Here is a 22,177-nt window from a genome sequence, read left to right on the forward strand (position 1 = left end):
TATCAAAGTTGATAGCTATTAGAAAATTAGAACACTCCTTTAGGTTGATATTTATGCCAATTTCTGCACCAAGTTATACTTGGGGATAGTCGTCATGTTTGCAAAAGTTTTCAAGGTATTAAGTCTTTATTGACTTGTTGATATGATTTTTTGTCACCAATTGATATACACAATCTTGAGTCTTGCACAAGATAAGTTATAATAGTAGCGATTAAAATTTGAGAAAACTTAGGTAAGTTTGTTATGGGTGTATGAGAAAGCTATAGTAATAATAATTAGAATCTAAGAAGACTCAAGTAAGTCTATTACGGGTGTGTGGGAATATTTGAGGAAATGAATTTAGATAAATTAGAGAAATAGATGTGACACTGAAGTTTTTACATGGTTTGTTTCAATGATTGAAATACCTACATCTATGAGGTTCTTACTAGTTTGAATGTGGTACAAGAACTATATTAAAATGATATGAGGTGTCTCTCCCACTTCTTAGTGTATCATCCCTCTTTATGTACAAGAATTTAGGACAGAAAAATACATTTGAACCTTATTTTGATGACCGCAAGAGAACTTTTTTTATTAACCAATTGTTGATTTGGTATCGCCTAGTGGCTACTTGCTTGTCATAATGTTCAAGCCTTGAAACTATTATAGGCTTTGAGCTGAAGAGTATATTAGTTGTTGTTTGTTTTGTTTGATAATACTTCAAGGGTTTACTTTAGTACTCAATTTGACCATATAATATTTGTTGCGAGTTCTTGGAATGCAAGGAAGACTTCAAGAATTTCAGTAACCTTTTGTCATGTGGAGATCTCATTGAATTATTTTAGATAACGCAAGATAGTGTTGTCATAATAATGTACGTTTCAAGTAGTGTATCTATTTTATTGCATCACTTTTCTTGTAGAATATGTTTTAGAGCCTAATGTGAGTTTAAAACATATATATAATTGATTGGCTCTCAGTTTTTGATCGAGCTGGTCATACTGGTTAGTTCAGTTCAATTTTTAAAACCATGCTGAGCAAATTAAATGGACTTACCTCGAAATAATACCGAAAAGAAGACTTGAAATTACACACTAGATGAAAAAGGATTTCTAAAATGGGTTAGGGTTTTTATCGAAGAAATGAAAGTAATTGAAAAAGCAAGACAAACTATGTATGAATTAAATATCCTTTTTAGACACATTTTAGGAAGGAGTGGGAGTAATCCAAGTCGTTCAAGACAACATGACAACACACAGTATCAATCCATTCATAGACACAAAGCATGATCCACAAGAAATCTATGACATCTAAATTGACTTGAAACATATAGGACCGATGAATGTGGCAAATTAAATGCCTAAGAAGAGTTGTTTTCACAACAAAGAAATCCTAACTATTTGCAAGCCATTTATCCATAAAGACAGACAGAGTTTCTAAAATTTTGCTCACACTTTAGAAATTGAGAAGCAATTGTTACGTGGTCAAAACTATTCCTCAGTTAAATTAAAGATATAATATCTACTATACAATCAATGATTAGTGAATAAACTGCTTACCAATTTGCAAGTCAAGACAAGAGAATATTATCTCACTTCAAAGCATTGAAGAGAAAATACATAAGTCAATATCTCTCACGACGTTCACAATCTCTCCAATATTAAATAATAGTTTCGTATTATTATGAAATCACTTACCATAATTTTAGTAATTGTAATCACTTTTCTACTATATCAAGATCATATAATGATAATAACGCCTATCTAATCACATAATTCAACAATTTACTTATTCAGTTACATATATAACTTTTCCCTCTACTAATGCAAATTCAAGACAATGTAAAAGATGAAGGAGAGACATTTACAGCACAACATTAACATTATTCTAGTAATGTTATATTACTATTTTATAAAACACTTGGTTTAGTGGTTAAAGAATTACATTCAAAATCTTGTTTTCTCTTAATCCTTTTGTGCCTCTTGATCTTTTTGTATAGAATTCTTGAATTGTTCAATTTCTTGTTATTGTTAATCCCATCACTAACAGTTGCAATTCCTACATTGGCCTTGCACATATTTCTAAGGACAAAGGTTCAAAAGAATGTTTGCCAACATTAAGATTAAAGTGACTCAGGGTTTATCCTACTTGATGTAACTAGTTTTTATCTAATATAATAATTCGATTCAGATGGAATTCCTCATTATTAAAAAAAAAAATTAAGATTCAAGAAACAACTCTAAGTTAAAATCTTATTATTATTTGTCAACCAATACAATTGTTCTAACTTATAATGAATACTAATTTAGGTATAAATAATGACATATCACCATATAATTAAGTGATTTTAAATTAAGAATAATATAATATTTAATTATATAATTGATATATTATTATTAATATTCAAATTAATACTTATTATATTTTTGTATTATATAAAATGGAGAAAATTATCAGTACAACTCATATCAATTGAAATTAGATTTATTTTTATTTCTCATAAATCCTCGGAAATAAATCATCAGAGGCAAAATTAAATAATAGAAAGTTCAAGGCTACAAAATCAATAATTATTCCATCAATGATTTGAAAGGGCTAATATTATTTGGTTAATAACCAACGAGATTTTCCCGCCACGACAGTTACTTTGCTTCAATACTCGAATCATTTAAAAGAAAATTTAAATTGTTTCTTCTCTTTGATCAGATTTCACATCTATCATCCTTCGAATCTTCGTCTTCCATTTTGATTCTTTATGAATTCTCTGAAATAAAATTCGAAAATGTTCCTCCATATTAAATCTCTTAAACCAGCCCTTATAAAAACTCTCTTCTCTTACTCTTCACTCGCCTCTCTTCTCAACAACAACAACAAATGTATACCTGTTTTCACTTGCTACAATTATCACTCACAGATTATTCAACGGAAAACTAATGCAAATTCACAATATTTTTCTCCCTCTTCATCAAAATTACCCACCAAACAGACTTTTCAATTACCTCAATATTATGTCTCTATTTTGCAGTCTTGCATAGCCCATAAAGCCCTAAATCCTGGTAAGCAGCTCCATGCCCGTATTTTTAAATTGGGTTTTGGATTTAACCTTTATTTAGCTACTAAATTTGTCAATCTTTATAGCGTTTGTGATTCTTTACGGAATGCACATGTGTTGTTTGATAGAATTCCGAAAAGAAATTTGTTTCTTTGGAATGTGCTCATTCGTGGGTACGCATGGAACGGGCCGTATCAGGTTGCAATTGAATTGTATCATAGATTGATTGAGTATGGTCTTCTGCCCGATAATTTTACTTTCCCCTTTGTGTTAAAAGCTTGTTCTGCGCTTTCGGCTGTTGAAGAGGGGAGGAAAATTCATGAAGATGCTATAAGAACTAACTGGGAAACGGATGTTTTCGTTGGGGCTGCACTTATTGACATGTATGCGAAGTGCAGTTGTATAGAAAGGGCTAGGGAAGTGTTTGATAAGATTTTAGTGAGGGATGTTGTGTTGTGGAACTCTATGATTGCTGCTTACGCACAGAATGGGAAACCTGATGAATCACTAGAGTTGTGTAGAGAGATGGTTTTGGCGGGTTTTAGCCCAAGTGAAGCAACTCTTGTGACTGCGATATCAGCTTCGGCTGATACTGCAGCACTTCCTCAGGGGAGGGAGCTTCATGGGTTTAGTTGGAGACACAAATTTGCATCCAATGATAAGGTGAAAACTGCATTGGTTGATATGTATGCAAAATGTGGTTCCGTGAGGGTTGCCAGGAATTTGTTTGAGCGGCTTAGGGAGAAGAGGGTTGTTTCTTGGAATGCAATGATTACTGGGTATGCAATGCATGGCCATGCTACGGAGGCGCTAGAATTGTTTGAGGAGATGAAGAATGAAACTCGGCCTGACCACATTACTTTTGTGGGGGTTCTGTCATCTTGTAGCCATAGTGGTTTGTTAGACGAGGGAAGGAATTATTTTGAATCTATGGTGAGGGATTACCACATTGATCCAACGGTTCAACATTATACATGCATGGTTGATCTTCTTGGCCACTCAGGTCTATTGGATGAGGCTTATAATCTTATAAGGCAAATGAGAGTGATACCAGATTCTGGTGTGTGGGGTGCATTGATGAATTCATGCAAAATCCATGGAGATGTAGACTTGGCAGAACTAGCTTTGGAGAAACTGATTGAACTTGACCCAGATGATGCCGGGAATTATGTTATTTTATCAAACATCTATGCTCAAGCAGGAAAGTGGGAAGGAGTTGCAAGGATGAGAAAGTTAATGCTTGATAGGGGAGTTAAGAAAACTATAGCTTGTAGCTGGATTGAAGTGAAAAATAAAACTCATGCATTTCTTTCCGGAGATACGTCACATCCTAATAGTGATGAGATATATGAAAAATTAAAGTGGTTAGAAGGACGGATGAAAGAAGCTGGCTATGTCCCAGATACTGGATCAGTTTTTCATGATGTCGAGAACGATGAGAAGACAAGCATGGTTTGCAATCACAGTGAAAGGTTAGCAATAGCATTTGGACTTATTAGCACACCGGATAGAACCAGGATTTTGATAACCAAGAACCTCAAGATTTGTGAAGACTGTCATATTGCAATCAAGTTCATCTCAACTATTACGGAAAGGGAAATAATTGTCAGAGACGTCAATCGCTACCATCATTTTCGTGATGGAACGTGCTCTTGTGGTGATTATTGGTGAGTGGAACTAGGAGAAGCCTTTCTGAGATTTCAAATTAATGATTTTTGCTCATTAGAGCAGTTACATCTAGTCACTTGTCAGGAAATGATTGCTGAGAACTTACGAATGAAATCTGCTTGGGAGTAGATGATGATATGACGGAAGCATATATGCTTGGGAATGGTTGCTGATTTGACAGATCATATTTCTTGTATGAATTTTTCTGGTTCATTCACAGCTCCTGAAATGCATGGTATTCAGAAAATTGAGTCTAGCTTTTCTCTGACTGCTTTTTGACAGAACGGAAGTTGTGGTTGCTCAGCTATGAGAGAAAATACCCCATTGGTAGAAAAGATTAATTGAGTGGAGTCTCATGAAGGAAATCAATAATAATTATAGCGAAGGTGAAAGTGAGTGGGAAATGCACATCATTGTCCGAGTGATAACCTGAAACTTCAATTTATTTCATTTTCTCATGGTGTTTCCAAAAGGGGAACCCTATTTCTAATTGTATAACTATGGAGACCAGCTATATCTGGACTTGATAAATGGTTGTCCTCTGAGGTTTAGATATGTTTAAGGAGGTTTTAACGTTTAAGTTATGTATTATCTCTTTCATTAGATGGGAAAAACTCTACTGTCATCAAAAGTAAATGACAGTAAAATTACAGAATGCAGAGATGCTGAACGCATGCATATTTTAGTGAGTGTATCAACTATTTATCAGCAAGATGAAGTCAGTTGAAGATCAGCGATAAAAGACTTCTTTTCTGTTTTTTCTTTTATCTTTTGTAGGCATATTATTAAGTGTAATCTATCATTTGAATGTTTTGAAATGAGATTTAAACAATAGAAAATTTTGGTTCTTCAATGTTGTATTATGCCTTACATTTCATAAGTTTCTGCCCATTTTCGGATTAATTGAGCACATCTTTTTCAAGGACAAGCAACCTATCGGTTTCCAGAATTATTTTCTGTTTCATTGATTGAGTCAACTACAAAATCAAAACAAACAATATCTAGTACCGCTGTCCTTTTCTCTTCCTAGATAAAAGGGGCAAGGGTCTTGTCTTAATTTGGGTTGAAGTTATTATTAAATGGAAAATAGACACAAGGAAGAAACACCTTTGAACATATATGGGAAAAGATCATCTGAAAGTATTGCCATTGAAATGTCCTTCAGACAGTGATTGCAGGTATCAATGGAGATGTCTCAGCTGTCATCTGGATCATTAGCCTTTGGGATATAATATCCCGCAGCTCCATCTTCTGCTATGGGTCATCAGCCTGGTGGCATTGATCTACCCTCAATTTTGCCTGATGAGCTGATTTTGGGAAAGGTGAGCATTGAAAAAAGATAAAAAAGGTATATGGTAAATATACTTGAAGTTTATTAGCAAAATTAAGCAGTCAGGCTAACCTAGACATTTTCTACAAAGTCCAGGAAAGAAGCAAGGGACATCTCTCACTTGATGACAGAAAGAGCCTAGGCTATACTGAAGGTACTACTTACAGATAAGAGATTATTAATACTAGCAATGTTTAAGTACTAGATGTTATGATTGCTCTTTTTGTTATGATTGTTTTTGGGCATATTTAGACTTTGCTGTTAAATTGTATCTTCTGAATGATTGTTCCCAATTCTCAGAAAAACTATGGACTTTTATGTCTTTCATGTTTTCAAACCATGTAATAGTAGTTGTTGAGTGAGTATGGTAAGGTGTAGAATCAATACTTTTCATGTCTCCAAGAGGGTTATCTTTCTAAGACAGTTTCTGAAACTTTTAAGACTAGCTCTTCTTGTTTTATATAGAGATCTGACTTGCAGCCGTTGTTCAGAATCTGATCTTGTCTTGCAGCTCCCATGAACAATCTATCTTTTGTGCTAACTCCATCAACCTGATTCCCACTCAAATGGTCAACATGTACCTATTCCTGATACCTCTTTTCCATGACTTTATACTTTGAGCATATCTATCATCTCCTGTTCTCTTTTCACTTGAATGTCTGCGTTGCTAATTTTGTCTGTCATTAATGAAGCCGGATTGAAAGAATTCAGTGTGCTTATAAGCTTTCCTAAAAGTCTCTGAGAGTTTAAGCATATAAGCAAAGATAGAAAAGTGTAAAATGGAAAGAAATTCGAAGAATTTTAGTTCTTTAACCCAGGATGCGTTTTATCTATTTCATCAGTCTGGACCTTCAAGTATTTTAGCAACTTCTGATATTTGAACCAGAAGCGAGGAAAGTATTTCAGCCATGGCCACTAATTCTTGGATTTTTAAAGATCTAAAGGGGCTAGTGAGAAACCATTCAGCTTGTCTAAGATCATAAGACAGCAAATGACATCATGGCAAACCCAGTATTTCCTGGAAGAACGGTACATTATAAAAATTGAATGTCCCTTCATTGGAGACAAGATTCAAGATGGGATGGTCAAAACCATGCACATATGAACCACAGAGTAGCCTGTGGATATTTTCACAAAGCCTCAGTCAGAAGCAACATTCTCATCTATTGTGCAAGCATGGAGTTTATGACAATAGACAAACCACAAGTTTGAGGGGGAGTGTTGACATATAGAATATGAATCTGTTGACGTATGAGATTTGAATAATTTTATCATGGAATGATGTTGACATATGAGGAAGGAATATCAATCATCCTAGTATGAAACACGGGTATCATATTTTTAAATTAGAGTAATTACAATATTATTGTAATATTATAAAACTTCCTTGGTTAGAATTTCTCTCTTGTATAAAAGGATGTGACATATACATATGAAATCATAATTCAATTTAATCAAATACCATTATTGTTAATAAAATATTATTACAATATTTTATTATTTAACAATATTACTATTTTTAATAAAATATTATTATAATATTTTATTTTTTTGATAAATCAAACAAAATAATAGCAGTAATAAAATATATATTACTATAATAATTTTTGAATATTTAAATTAATCGCCCATTATATGCTATCGAAGTTTTAGGGATTATTATAAAGTTTAAAGATCAAAATTATAATTTTGACCAACTATGGTCCGTGTATGCACTATGAACATGTAAAGATGTACCCTTGTAATGATCTATGTCAGGAATCTCCTAAATCCCATTTAGTTTGATTTACATGTTTTTATAATGTATAAAAATTTTTAGAAGTATAATAAGCCTTGTTGTGACTATGGGTATATTTGAAATTAATTGATCAAAAATTATAATCACCACCAAGTTTTTTGGTAGGTGAGTCAAAAGATTCTTGGTTTGTAATGAATGTAGCGTATTATAGATTAATCTTTTGATTAAATATTCGGCCAAAAGGCTTATTCCAACCTAAGGTTTAGTCTATTCTCAAACATTTACTATCCACTTGTCATCTAATTTCTATTAAAATTCTTTGTTTATTGTAAAGGTAAAATCATTATTTTACTAATAATATTAAATTAAATAAATTTTTATCTCATTTTCTTCTCTTAGTTTTAAAAACTCATAACTTTTCTTCAGCGTAATTTTTGAAAAGTTATTTCTTCAACATAATTTTTGAAAAGTTACATTTTTCCTTTAAGGTTTTATTCTTTCTCCTTTCTACTCTAGCTATTGTTCTTTGACCAATCTCTCATGTTAATGCTCTCTCCTAAATCTTGAACAAAGACGAATTCGTCGACCTCTGGAGGTCAGTCGATGCATAATTGACATAAATCTATGCGATATATAAATCTGTGTGGATTGACCGACACATAGATTATTTCTTACATTTTTCAACTGCCTTCTTCAACGTAGTCTCTCTCCCTCCCAATTCTCTCTCTCTCCAACCAAAATCCCCCTTAAGGTTTCATCATGTATGAAAACAAAGAGCTTATTCATCTTTGTGCACAATTACTCTTCGGTTTGACGAAAAGCTAATTCATCATCGTGAGCCAACTATAGACGGATTGGCTCTTCGTTGTCCGTGAGGTGGAAGGTATCTTCATCTATCATCTGCTCGTGATGATGAATCAACTTTTTGTCGATTCGAAGAGTTATTGTGTACAAAGTGAATTGACTGTTTGTCTTCATGCATGACGAAACCTTAGGGGGGATTCCATTTGGACAGAGAGAGTGGCGGGAGGGAGAGAAACAAGTCTAAAGAAGACAGGTGAAAGTTCCGATGGCAAGAAAATGTAAGGAAGAAATATAAACCTTATGGGGGAAAATATAATCTTTCAAAATTTAGGTTGGGGGAAATATGAGTTTTTGAAACTATGGTGGGAAAATGAAATAAAATTTTGTTTGTTTTTTAATTTTACTGGTTAAATGATAATTAGACTTTTAATGTTAATATATTTTGTTAACTTTAATAGTTGACAAATGATTATTTGAATTTTCGAAAAATTGCAAGTATCAATTTGACAATGGACTAAACCTTGAATCGAAATAGACCTTTTACTTATAGTTATCAATATCATATAATATATTATACAATATGATATAAGTGTAAAATGATACGTATCATAAGATATATCAAATTAATACAATACAATGAATATATTGTATAATATGATATGTATAACATAATATAATAAATATTATCGATATAGATTGGTATGCTTTTTAGAAAAAAATAATAATATAGTAGAGATATATATAAGAAAATTTAAAATTTTAAGAGTGGGTGTGATTTTTTCAAAAAGAAAATATGTCAATTAGATTTTTTATTGTTTAATTAATATTTTATTATTTTATTTTTTAAAAAACATATCATACAGCACGATATAATATTTGATATACAATACAAAAAATTATATTTATGATACACAATATAATACGTGATTCAACTATTATATATTTAACTTTTTATATATCATACTTATTTATTTATTTATTTCTTTTTTAAAGCTACAACATAATATACGGGGAAGGGATCTCAATCCTCGTCCCCATCCCTGTAGGGGATATCAATCCCTGTTCCCGACCTGTCCCCGCTACGGGGATGAAATGATTCCCCGTAAAGAAAAATCTCCTCCCCATCCCCGCGGGGAAAAATCTTTTCCCTTTACCCGCAAAAAAAATATATTCTTTTTACCTTGTAAATACAATATAAATATATTAAATAACAAAATTAAGCAAAATTAAAATTAATATACTATTTCAAATATCATAAATATAATATATTAACTCCTTTAATATGCACAACAAAAACTTAAATAAATTTCAAAAACATAAATAATTTAAAACTATACAAATATATTAGTATTTTAAATAAATATATTAATATAAAATGATAGGGATAGTGGCGGGGAGGGGACACATGTATCCCCATCCCCGGCCCTTCTCCGATTGTGGAGATTTTTTTCATTCCCATCTCCATTCCCTTCCTCGTTTCTATCGAAAAATCTTTTCTTTGTTAGGGTCAGGGAGGGTCGGGGCCTCTAAAATCGAGTCCAAATTACCATTCCTAGATATAACTCTTTATGGAGAAAATCAGGACACCAAATGCTCCTGCAATCCAAGTTCCATAAAATAATCTATCTGTCAACGACGACGTTTCACTTGTTTCCAGTCTCATCAAAATTTACGTTGGACGAAATCAGATCGAGCCCCTACCTTATTCCCCCGTCTCGATCCCTCCCCACTTCATCGACACCTCTCTCCCCATAAACTCTAATAATTATCAGCTTCAAGGAAAAACAATTAAATTGAATAAGGGAGTGATGGTTTTTGCTCCATTCTGAAACACTCTGTGCGAAGGTCTCTCTGTCCTTTTAATCTCCAATCTGTTTGGTTACTAAGCAACGGTAGGAAAATTTAAAAAAAAAAACTAGCTTGAATGATAATTTCTTTTATTTAATTTACATTTGCGTGATTTATAATGTAATTCTGATAGATCGTTGTTAATTAAGTGAAGATCTCTCTGTTTGTACCTTTTTGTGATAGATGATCTGCATCATGAAACGTTTATTATTTGGATAAATTTTAGTGTGTTTGATTAATTCGATCCTAGATTTTATATATTATTTGTTGTTTGATAAGGTTTTTTAGTTCTCAGTTTTGTGTGTAAATGCAGAAATTGCTTGATACGATGCGTTTTGATTCGTTGATTTGAGCTTTGGTCATACGCGTATAATTGCGAGATGGCATGGTTCAGTGGGAGAGTTTCGCTGGGAGGCTTCCCGGATCTGGCCGGGGCTGTGAATAAGCTCAGCGAGAGCGTGAAGAATATTGAAAAGAATTTTGATAGTGCGCTTGGTTTCGAGGAGCAGGCTGAGAAGTCTGAGTCCACTAATAGCGAAGGTAGTTTAGATTGCACTGTGAATATCGTCAGTTGTTGCACTGTCAATTCGTGTTTCAGTGAGAATCTTGTTTCTTTTGGGTTTGCATGCTTAAAGCTCACAGTTATAATGATAGTTATAACAAAAACTGACATCTTTGTTAATATGCTTTGATGATAAAGTTTGATTTTTCTTTTAATTTTGGCTAAAAGTTGAAAGGGTCATGGTGGAAACTTATACAACTTGGATGTTAAAGTTGTTTTTCAAGTTATATCTGACCGACTGGTTTAGTTTAAAGTTGCTTTTCAAGGAATAAGAAATGGCTGGTTTTGAACCGATTATCCATGTAATGACCTTAATACTTGTGTGTCAGCTTCAGGATTATGGCCTGTTATGTCCTTCAGAGGCCAGAAAAGTGAAGAAAGTACTACTGAATTGCCAGAAAAACCTAAATCTTTAGAGCAACCATTCAGACCTGAAGAAAAAGAAGGGGCTGAGACTGAAAGGTTACTGCCTTCTAATACTGAGCAAACCTCTACTGAAGAAGGAGGGGATGCACCCAAGATAGTGGAAGATAATGAGCATACAGGCACAGCTGAGAGGGTAGATATTTTTACATCAGACCTTGGTAAAGTTGAATCTGAATTGCTAACAGTGCCTGTTGAGCCTTCTGAATTAACTAGTGAAAGTGTTGAGTCATCAAATGCTGTTGACATTCTGCAACAGAAAGTGAGTTCAGGTGTAGGACCTTCTGAAGATGCAGAATACGGGGAAGCCAACTCAGGATCTGATGAAGTAGACCAAGCTAAGGATGGTACCATTATTCTACCCTATGAATCAGACAGTGTTGTTGATCCACCTGAAATCAAGGATGAGGAGAAGAAGGAAGGAAAGAAAGATGAAGAGAAGAAAGAAGAAAGCAAGGATGAGGAGAAGCAAGAAGAAAGCAAAGATGAAGAGAAGACACAAGCAGAAGAGATTGTAGAGAAAAGTTTTCCAGTTGAGGCCGAGGCATCAACTGTTGTCCAAGCTGAAGGGATTGAACCTTCAGATTCCCATTCTTTTAGTGCTGAGGAGACTGATAGTGCTCGCAGATTATCTTTGCCCAGTTCCTTTCCCTCTGATGAAGCTCCTGAGTTGATTTCTGCATCAATTTCTCCTCAAAAAGATGCAGAAGCCAAAGCAGTTGGAATAAATCAGCAAGCTAATGTTAATGAGATTGACACTAGAGAGAAACAGTTAAGCCCAGAGGCAAATGTTCCTGTCTCAGAAGAATCGGTTCGTGAACTTGAGAAGCTAAAGATGGAAACGAAAATGATGGAAACTGCATTGCAGGGTGCTGCAAGGCAAGCTCAGGTACTTAATGTGTGCAGTATTATAGTTTGTAAAAGATGTAATCTTAAACAAATCTTTCTTATTTTGAGAATTGCAAACTTAACATCTCTATTTAAGTTAATGGTGCCTATAAACTGTTGTTAAACTACATCCATACGATCTAACATCTTCTTATATGAACTAAATAACATTTTACTGCTTGGTTCTTCATCCTTGGCTAGTGTGATATTTTAGGTGTTACCTTTAACATTTTTGTTTGCAATCAACTATTGCATAATCTGGGAGGCCTTTGTAAAATTGCATTCAAAACCTTCCTTTTATGGAAAATGACAAAAATAATGGCCATTTTCAAATTCCTTTTTTTAATCGACAAACTTACCTTAAGCTCAACTTTTAATTCTTCAGTGGTTGTTGTTTAGGCTATTTGAGGGGCAGCCTTGCTCCCTTATTTGTATGACTTGACATTCTTTGAGAGGAATAAAGTTGCTGATGACCCTTCTTAACCTGTGAAATTTTCTTCCTTCGATGAGCATTTTTGTACTGATTTGTTGCAGCTTATTGGACTAATTCTTAGGTCCTAAACCACATCAGATTCCTAGGGTTTATCTGGTTATATTTCTATTGACGTAAATGCCACTTCCATTTTACCCTTCATTGACAAGGCTTGTATACCTAGCCTCTCCGAACTTTGGTGGTTGAAATTTTAAATATTTTCTTAAAACTAACTCTTGCTCAGTAATTTTTTCCCCTAAGAAAAAAATGTAATGTTTTTGGGTTAGTTTTGTTATAAATCTCTAATGTGGTTATTATTTGTCTTTATCATTTTCTTGTTTTGGCATCATGAAAACTCAAATGCAAATTCATTTGGGATATTATTCAGACTTAATTTGTGGTCGCTTGCACACTCACCATGATATCCTTCTCCCTTTCTTGTAAAATTCAGTAGTGATTTACATTTTGCATCTCGGTTCTTTTTGGTTTGTAACTTCATTCTCTTTCATTCACTGTGGTAAATAGTTAGTATTGCATCGTGCATGTGTCTTTCTTCTAATTTCAGCAGCTCATGTAACACTGCTCTTTTTCTAGGCAAAGGCAGATGAGATTGCTAAGATGATGAATGAAAATGAGCACCTAAAAGCTGTGATTGAGGACTTGAAGGTATATAAGTTTGTTTATTTTTTTCCTGAAAAATTCATTTTGATTAGGTCATTTCTTGACTTTTCTTTTTTACATATAAATAACCACTTACTTTTCTTCTTTTTGCCATTTGCATTTAATTGTAGAGATTTTAAGATTAAACATGTTAGATAATATTCTCGAAGATACTTATCTCTCTTCTATATCCCTGCAAAAAAAATTTAAAAAGAAATACATATTTAATATCTTGAAGTTTTGGAACAGAGGAAATCCAGTGATGCTGAAATTGAAACTTTACGAGAAGAATACCATCAAAGAGTTGGAACTCTTGAAAGAAGGGTATGTTTTTTGTTCCAAACAATTATTCTGTGTCATTTATCTGTAGATCTCAACCTTGTGATAGCTTAGTGTTATTGGTTTAAAGCCTGAAACCTGTTTTGATTTTGTTCTTAAATTTTTAGTGCTGGATTAAGTCAATTATCTTTTTCCTACAGGGGCAAATCTAATGTACTGGAACTAGAAGTTATTAATGGTAGTTCATGTTTATTATCTCTGTTTTAGTCAGCCATGCATGGTTTGTTGCTCTAGATGCTTTGAAAATTTAAAAATTTCACCTCTGATGTAATATTTTGCTCTAACTTTCATACTGTATGTGCATTGTTCAATTCCTTGAAAAAAATTTAATTTCTTTTTCAGATATCTAATACTTTAAGACTGAAGATGTGCTTTTCTTTTACTGAGCACCAACTGAGATGCATCTTATAAATGCTTTTCTCTTGTATCTGTCAAAATATTTGGAAGCATAATTTTTCAAAATTGTGTACAATAGTGGCATCAGTTTTATATTTCTTGAAATTCTATACCATTCATTTAGAAATTGGTTACAATAAATTTAAAGAACTAAGTGGTAAAAATCCATTTCTTATTTTTTTATTACTAAACAACAATTTCTAAATTTAACTATATTAGATTATTTTTTATATAAACCTTAAGAGAATCACACCTCAAAAACTAATTATTGAGATTGAAGAACCTAAGATCATATAAACCCCACACTAGAAGTCCATACTTTTCAATGTGAGATTCAAGTCTCATACTTTGTATTTGAGATCCTAACATATCACCACCCTCCGCAACTCTGGTGCTCACATGGGCTAGCATACGAACACTGCAATGCTGGCGTCACCATCTGCGTTGCATGATTGCAATTGGGAGATATAGTGATGATTCTAATATCAAATGATATGAATTTTAGGAGAACCATATCTTAAAAACTAGCTATTGAGATTGGAGAACCATATCTTAAAAACTAGCTATTGAGATTGGAGAACTTAAGGTTATATAAATCCCACACTAAAAGCTCATACTTTCCAATGTGGGATTTAAGTCTTATACCTTATCCTCAGAATCCTAACAATTTTTTATTATATATTAGACAATGCATTATGTTATGATCTAAATTATGAGTTTTTGAATCATTTTCCCAAACTAGAAAAAGAAAATTGGTTTTAAAAGAAAGGTGCATTAAAAGGATAAGGTAGCAGTGAGGCTGTTGTAAACATTTAGAATGAGCAGAAAACTGGTTTTAAAAGATTAATGCATTTCATTATGTGTTTGCATTTGATGTCAGTCAATTGCATTTAAGATTTTTTCTGGAAGAACACTATAATCTTTTTTGTCTGTCTTTTCTGGACAGTTGAGTATGCTTGTTTATTTGCATTCATTTTTGGTCAATAATTGCAGATTTATGCTCTTACTAAGGAAAGGGACACACTTAGAAGAGAGCAGAACAAAAAAAGTGATGCAGCTGCTCTTTTAAAGGAAAAAGATGAAATAATTACTCAAGTTATGGCTGAAGGTAGAGCTTCAGAAACTTTGACATAGTATTTTTATTTTGTACTGTACATTCTGTTTCTGAGGTGTTCATACATACATATACATATTCTAAATATGCATTTAAGATGTTGAAAGTCTATATATAACTTGTAAATTGGCTCCTTAGCATTAGTCCATTACTTCAGGTGAAGAACTTTCAAAAAAGCAGGCTGCTCAAGAAGCTCAGATTAGGAAATTAAGGGCCCAGGTACATAAGCAGTGTAACTGAGTCAATTTTTTTAATGAGAACTTTTGCATGCATGTTCTAACTACTGAACTTTTTGTCTTTTGCTCTCCTTTTCATGAGAGGTAGATTAGAGAGCTTGAAGAGGAGAAGAAGGGTTTGGTTACCAAGCTTCAGGTAATGGCATTCTCAAATTAGTCTTACCAGGTGTGAGGTAGTGGGTTAATTTTTCGAAGCACTTGTTTCCTTCAGTCATCATATAAAACCTGTGATAAACAATTACAATAGTTGGAAAAAAACGGAAGCCCTTTCAATATTGCAGTGGAGGGATGCTTATGATAGTTCCTGAAAATATCCACTTTTCTTCTGGCCATTGTTTTGGTGTGAACCGCAATCTCTTGTTAAAGGTATGCAGTTTATCTCTCCTTTTTCTAGGTTGAAGAGAACAAAGTAGAGAGTATTAAAAAGGATAAGACAGCTACAGAGAAGTTGCTGCAAGAAACAATTGAGAAACACCAAGTAGAACTTGCAACACAAAAAGACTACTACACAAAGGCTTTGAACGCAGCTAAGGAGGCTGAAGAATTAGCAGAGGCACGTGCCAACAATGAAGCTAGAACTGAATTAGAGAACCGTTTAAGAGAGGCTGAGGAACGTGAAGCTATGCTTGTTCAGGCACTGGAAGAATTAAGGCAAACATTAAGTAGAAAGGAGCAACAGGTTTTTGCTTGATTCATTGACATGAATGGTTTGATCTAGCTGGCTTTGGAAATGATGATTTAGTTTATGTGTTCGCTGGCTGATTTTGCAGGCAGTGTTTAGGGAAGACATGCTTCGCAGGGACATCGAAGATCTTCAAAAACGATATCAAGTATGTTAACTATATTAGATATTCTCTTTCATTTTTTCCCATTTATAGATTTTTTCAACAATTTTTACATTTTATGTCATGCTACCACTTTTTCTAGGCTAGTGAACGTCGATGTGAAGAGTTGATCACACAAGTTCCTGAATCAACAAGGCCTCTTTTAAGGCAGATAGAAGCCATACAGGTGAGAGGGGCATCCGTCTTTCATCATGAGGATTTGGGTGCACTATGAGTGATAATCCTTTAATATACGCCTGATTTTCCTGTATTATGAGCATTTGCTGAATTGTTTTTAGGATACAACTGCAAGAAGAGCCGAAGCTTGGGCTGCTGTTGAGAGGTCTCTTAATTCTCGGCTGCAGGTGTGCTGATATCCATTGCTAAATATTATATTGTAACTCAGACTTGTACGGTGTACCCTAACTCTTGTTCATTTAATTTTAATCCCTAGGAAGCTGAGGCTAAAGCTGCAGCTGCTGAAGAAAGAGAGCGATCTGTCAATGAACGCTTATCACAAACCTTATCTAGAATAAATGTTCTTGAAGCTCAGGTTTATATCCTTTGTTGCGATTAAATTTATCGTTAATGAAGATACTATATTAACATTAACTTACACCTGCACTATCTTCCAGATTTCATGCCTCAGAGCAGAACAGACCCAGTTAAATAAGTCCCTTGAAAAGGAGAGACAAAGAGCTGCAGAGAATAGGCAGGAGTACCTTGCAGTGAAGGAGGAAGCGGATACTCAAGCAGGCCGTGCAAACCAGCTTGAAGAACAAATTAAAGAACTCAGGCGGAGGCATAAGCAAGAATTACAAGATGCACTTATGCACCGGGAACTTTTGCAGCAGGTGCTACTTTTAAGTTTTATTTAAACTTTCCTATCAATCTTGTTTTTACATTAGATTTTAGTCTCAGTAGTGTTCCAAAGTAATGTGGCTACTAAAAACATCTGGAGTAAACATTAAATCCACACAAACGGCAGATGTTAGATTATTATTCTACATTGGCTTGAGAGTTCTGTTTTTGTTTCTTGAATATTTGAAATTTCTAGCTTGAAAGATCATCTTTTGAATTTCTAAGCAAGAAAGACCAAGAGGTGATTGTGCTGCAGAAGTTACTGTAATATGGATTTATTTAATTAATTTCTAAACCTTCAAAAGCTGTGGGTAAAATTTTATGTAACTCAGAGTTTTATCTGCCAGTCTGAAAGAGAAAACCCTCCATTTGTTTAATTACTGGTACTCACTGCTGCAAGAAATCTACTAATATAATATCTTGGGACTTTGACAGGAAATAGACAGGGAAAAGGCTGCTCGGTTAGACTTGGAAAGGAGAGCATCTGTTCTCTCTACTGCTGTACCTGATCAAACTCCCTTATCAAGGCATAATTCTGCTATTGAGAATGGTATGCTGTTTTGCTTCACCAGTCATTTTTAAATTTTTTAGCATCTTCATTAGGACTTTATTATTATTATTATTTTTGCTCCTTTTGCAGGAAGCTTGTCTCGGAAACTGTCAAGTGCTAGCAGCCTAGGCAGCATGGAAGAAAGTCATTTTCTGCAAGCTTCTTTGGACTCATCTGATAGCTTATCTGAAAAGAGAAATCCTATAGAAGCAACTATTAGCCCATACTTTATGAAGAGCATGACACCTAGTGCTTTTGAATCTAGTCTTCGTCAAAAAGAGGGGGAACTTGCTTCATATATGTCTCGTTTGGTATGCATGTTTTGAACTCTCATTTAAATTGCATTTAGTGTTTCATGTTTTGTGAACTGCACTGCACTGGAAATTCCAGTATTATAGTTCTATGGAGCTGTGTCACCTTAAGACTGGTATTGCTGCAATGCTATTCTATTAATCCATTTCTTGATGTGGCTTTGATTGACCTTCGTTTATTATAATGTCAGGCATCGATGGAGAAGATTCGGGACTCTCTTGCTGAAGAGTTGGTCAAAATGACTGGACAGGTGAGTGTTCCATCGGTTTTCATTTCCAGATTCGCTATTTAGTTTCTTTCTCAAATCGTTAAGTTCAGAAATATGTGTTACTCAGTGTGAAAAGTTGCGAGCAGAAGCTGCCATGTTGCCTGGCATACGGGCAGAACTAGATGCACTAAGACGGAGGCATGCTGCTGCTCTGGAGCTAATGGGTGAGCGTGATGAGGAGGTAGGAATTATTTCACAGTTTTATTTTCTGTGTTTCTATTCAAATGGAGAACATATTCTTACATCCAATGTGCTTGTACTTGTATAGCTGGAGGAACTCCGGGCAGATATAGTAGACTTGAAAGAAATGTACAGAGAGCAAGTAAACTTGCTTGTGAATAAGGTAATCTTGCTGATTTTATTTATAATACCTTCCATGTCAGTGGGGTTTTGTCAACGTCATGCACTTATACCTGCCTGTATTTGTTGACAGATTCAAGTAATGAGCTCATCAATGGGCAGTGCCTGATAAATCTACCCAAGTTGACAGTATTTTCATACATGATTTTTTATTGATGTTTTCAATATAGTTTCATAGTCTATGCAGTAAATGCAATTCGTGATTGCTTAAAATTGTCCCCCTTATATTTCATTAACGTTCAAGGTCTGTCTTATGTGCAATTTTTTGGCAGTTGATGTTATTTGGAGAACACGCCTCGATAAAACTCTGTATTGTACGTAGAGCAGAATGTTAATGTTGCTTTATAGTTTCAAAATTCTATAATCTTTTTAATTTTATCTTTCAGATTGATTTGATCTTCATTAATACTACCGTCTTCTCTTTTGTTGATTTGCCAACCATGTAGAGATTTGAAATTCTGGTAGATTTCATTGACCTTGTATTATGTTTGAATTAATCTGTTTCCAATTTTCGGGAGAAGTAGATGGAAGTGCCCTCTGTGCCCACCAAGATGACCGTACCTTTACCAAACCTTTTGGAGAGTAAATTACAATGACCCAAAAATTTTTTTCGACCTTTTGATCACATGGATCATATTTTTTTTGTATTTTTTCTTCTTTTGTTCATTTCTCTCTTTTTCCTCTCCCTCCTCGTTTTCCCACCGTTTCTTCATCCACCATTTTTGCTTATTTTGTCATTCTTCCCGTCATTTGTTTGAACCATCATCATGTAGGAGCCACCTCAGCTTTGAAATCCTAAACCCATGGCTATTGTCACAAGCTTAATGCTTGCATGATGGTTCTATGTGGCACTTAGCTGCAATGTACGTTAAGTCAGCCAAAATGTTTATAACGTTGTTACCCTATTGAAAATACGCGGATGTGTAAAATTATTTAATTCGTACAAAGTAAAGAACACAAAAAGGTAGAAGAAGAGAGAGTTCAATATGCTAGAAAATGTTTTGTATTGCTTATATGTTTTGTGTTATACAAGTGTAACCTTTTATAGGTAACGATTTACTGAAAATGACAAAGTACATTGGTATATACAAATGTGATAGGATATGCTTCATCTTTCAATGTTGTCAGGCTCTTGTACACTGCATGCATAGTCCTCTGCACATTACCTACATGGGTGCTCAGTTGTAGAGCCTCATGCACATAGCTTGCATGCTTGCTCAACTGCAGAGCCTTTTGCACATTGTTTGCATGCCTGTTGAGCCTCATGCACATTACCTGCATGTTAGCTTGGCTAAAAAGTCTTTTGTACACAGGGCTGCATGACTGCCTTACTGGCTTGCAGCAAACATCAGTTACTATCTCCTGTAAAGTGGTCTGACACAATGGGCTATGCTAGCACATGAGCTTGGTTGGGCTCTTGGTTGTGTGAATGAAGGTGACCTAAATGTTGTAATTGGGTTGGACGAACCTCTATTAGGTTAGCGCAAATAAATGGGTTGTGACACTCTCCTCCACTCAATCCTGCAATACCCTCATTGCGTTATTTTAGCCCTAGGTGGAATTCTTCAATCTTGTCCTAAAATTGTCATAGGTCAAGTTTTGGTACCCAACTTGCTTCGACATTCAAAAGTCTCTTCCATTTTATTAAGTATTCTCGGTGTCTCGGATGTGTTCCTTTTCTAGGCTTGAATCTATGAGCTAGAATTTTCTCAACTTCTCGCTCATGGGAAGCGGTGACAGTTGTGGGTGTTTGGCTTGACTCACTTCTGTTGGGTTCTTGTTTGTCCGAGTAGAATGACTTTAAGAAGTTAACATGAAAGGTTAGGTGAAACTCTAAGTTAAGAGGGAGCTTCACTGGGTAAGCATTTGGTACAATTCTAGTTTCGTTTCAATGAGAAATGGGTCTTTATACCTTCGAAGTAGTGCAATCCCTTGTGTAAATATTGAGTGCATTTAGACAAGTAAGGAAGAAACTTTACTAGCACTAAGTATTTCGCTTCGAACTCTTGCGGCTTCCTTTTCTTATTTTCCCACTTCTTCATTTTCTTGGCTGCTCGAATTAAGCATGATCTTGCTAATTTTGCCTTTTTCTCTCCATACTTAATAAAATGGAAGGGACTTTCGGATGCCGAAGCAAGTTGAGAATTAGAACTTGACTTATGATGACAATTTCAGGACAAGATTGAAGAATTCCACCAAGGGCTAAAACAACGTAATGAGGGTATTGTGAGATTAAGTGGGGGAGGGTGTCACAACTTGTGAATTTGCGTTAGTGCAATAGAGGTTCGTTTAGCCCAATTCCAACATTTGGGTCACCTTTATTCAAGCAACCAAGAACCCAATCAAGCTGATGTGCCAGTATAGCTTACTGTGTCAGACCACTTTATAGGAAATAGCAACTGGTGTCTGCCACAAGCTAGTAAGGCAATCATGTAGCCCTGTGTGTAGAAGACTTTTCAACCAGGCCAACATGCAAACAATGTGCAGGAGGCTCAATAGACATGCAGGCAGTGTGCAGGAGGCTTTGCAGCTGAGCATCCATGCAGGCTAGAGGTGTCAATGGGCCAGCCCAAAGCCCAAACAGTAATGGACTTTCGGACCGGACCGACCCATTAATATATAAAGGCCCAAGGCCCGACTCATAAAAATGGGAATATAAATAAATATATACTATGATAATATTCAAATGGATTGAATTCATTTAATAATTGATTCATTTGTAATATTTTGTAATGATAAATTAAAATAAAAATAAAATTATAAACACAAAAAATTATTATTTATGAATTTAGATATTTTCTGAAAGATAATTGATGAGAGAAAATGAGATTGAAAATATAATAAAATAATTGAGATTGAGAGATTTGTAAATTAAAGTGAAAATGAAGAAAAATTGAATAGATTTATATAAAATAAATTAAAAAATTAAAAAAAAATTGAAGGCCAAGACTTCTACTGCTTCCCTCTCTGCCTAACAAGGGTTTTGCCGCAACGCAAAAGAATACACAAGGCAAAAGCAAGCAAAATATATATATATATTTACACAGTAGTAGGCCGAGCCAGCCTATAGGCTTAATATTAAAGCTCGAGGCCTGACCGAATAGGCCTATGGGTCTAGCTCGGCACACTACAGTACTGGGCCAGGCTTTCTCGTGTCGTATTTTTTTTCGTGTTTCGTGTCAAGCCTCCATTCAACCCGACCCAATTGATGTGTCTAATGCAGACAGTGTGCAGAGGACCATGCATGCAGTGTGTGGGACCTAACAACATAGAGAAATGAAACATGTCTTGTCACATTTTTATATACACATTTGTATATACCAATGTACTTTGTCATGTTCTGTAAGTCATCGCCTATAAAAGACCACACTTATATAGCAAAAAACATATAAGTAATACAAAACATTTTTCAGCATATTGAACTCTCTCCTCTTCTACCTTTCTATGTTCTTTATTTTGTACGAATTAATTAATTTTGTGCTTCTGCGTA

At 34.5% G+C, this 22,177-nt stretch overlaps 2 protein-coding genes across 5 annotated transcripts; both read left to right on the plus strand.

Moving 5' to 3' along the window:
• The first annotated feature begins 2,600 nt into the window (after window positions 1-2,600).
• On the plus strand, window positions 2,601-5,574 carry LOC123218530 (pentatricopeptide repeat-containing protein At4g21065-like). The gene has a single exon (XM_044640005.1). It carries the CDS (start codon window positions 2,765-2,767, stop codon window positions 4,703-4,705), a length of 1,941 nt encoding a protein of 646 aa, XP_044495940.1. The 5' UTR covers window positions 2,601-2,764; the 3' UTR covers window positions 4,706-5,574.
• A 4,656-nt stretch (window positions 5,575-10,230) lies between these two features.
• Window positions 10,231-19,117, plus strand: LOC123218947 (golgin candidate 5-like). 4 transcript variants are annotated; one of them, XM_044640604.1, is made up of 21 exons: window positions 10,232-10,466; window positions 10,736-10,962; window positions 11,314-11,810; window positions 11,865-12,296; window positions 13,362-13,433; window positions 13,677-13,751; window positions 15,156-15,270; window positions 15,434-15,495; window positions 15,601-15,648; window positions 15,907-16,191; window positions 16,283-16,342; window positions 16,440-16,523; window positions 16,636-16,701; window positions 16,791-16,889; window positions 16,972-17,190; window positions 17,633-17,747; window positions 17,838-18,058; window positions 18,250-18,309; window positions 18,395-18,508; window positions 18,596-18,670; window positions 18,761-19,117. In XM_044640604.1, exons 2-21 carry the CDS (start codon window positions 10,803-10,805, stop codon window positions 18,794-18,796), a joined length of 2,895 nt encoding a protein of 964 aa, XP_044496539.1. In that variant the 5' UTR covers window positions 10,232-10,466; window positions 10,736-10,802; the 3' UTR covers window positions 18,797-19,117. The 4 variants fall into 4 exon arrangements, with proteins under 4 accessions (XP_044496538.1, XP_044496539.1, XP_044496536.1 ...); XM_044640603.1 differs by having other exon boundaries at window positions 10,231-10,466; window positions 11,320-12,296; XM_044640601.1 differs by having other exon boundaries at window positions 11,314-12,296.
• Window positions 19,118-22,177: the final 3,060 nt, after the last annotated feature.

This window comes from Mangifera indica, chromosome 6, assembly GCF_011075055.1.
Source record: "Mangifera indica cultivar Alphonso chromosome 6, CATAS_Mindica_2.1, whole genome shotgun sequence".
NCBI classification, from domain to species: domain Eukaryota; kingdom Viridiplantae; phylum Streptophyta; class Magnoliopsida; order Sapindales; family Anacardiaceae; genus Mangifera; species Mangifera indica.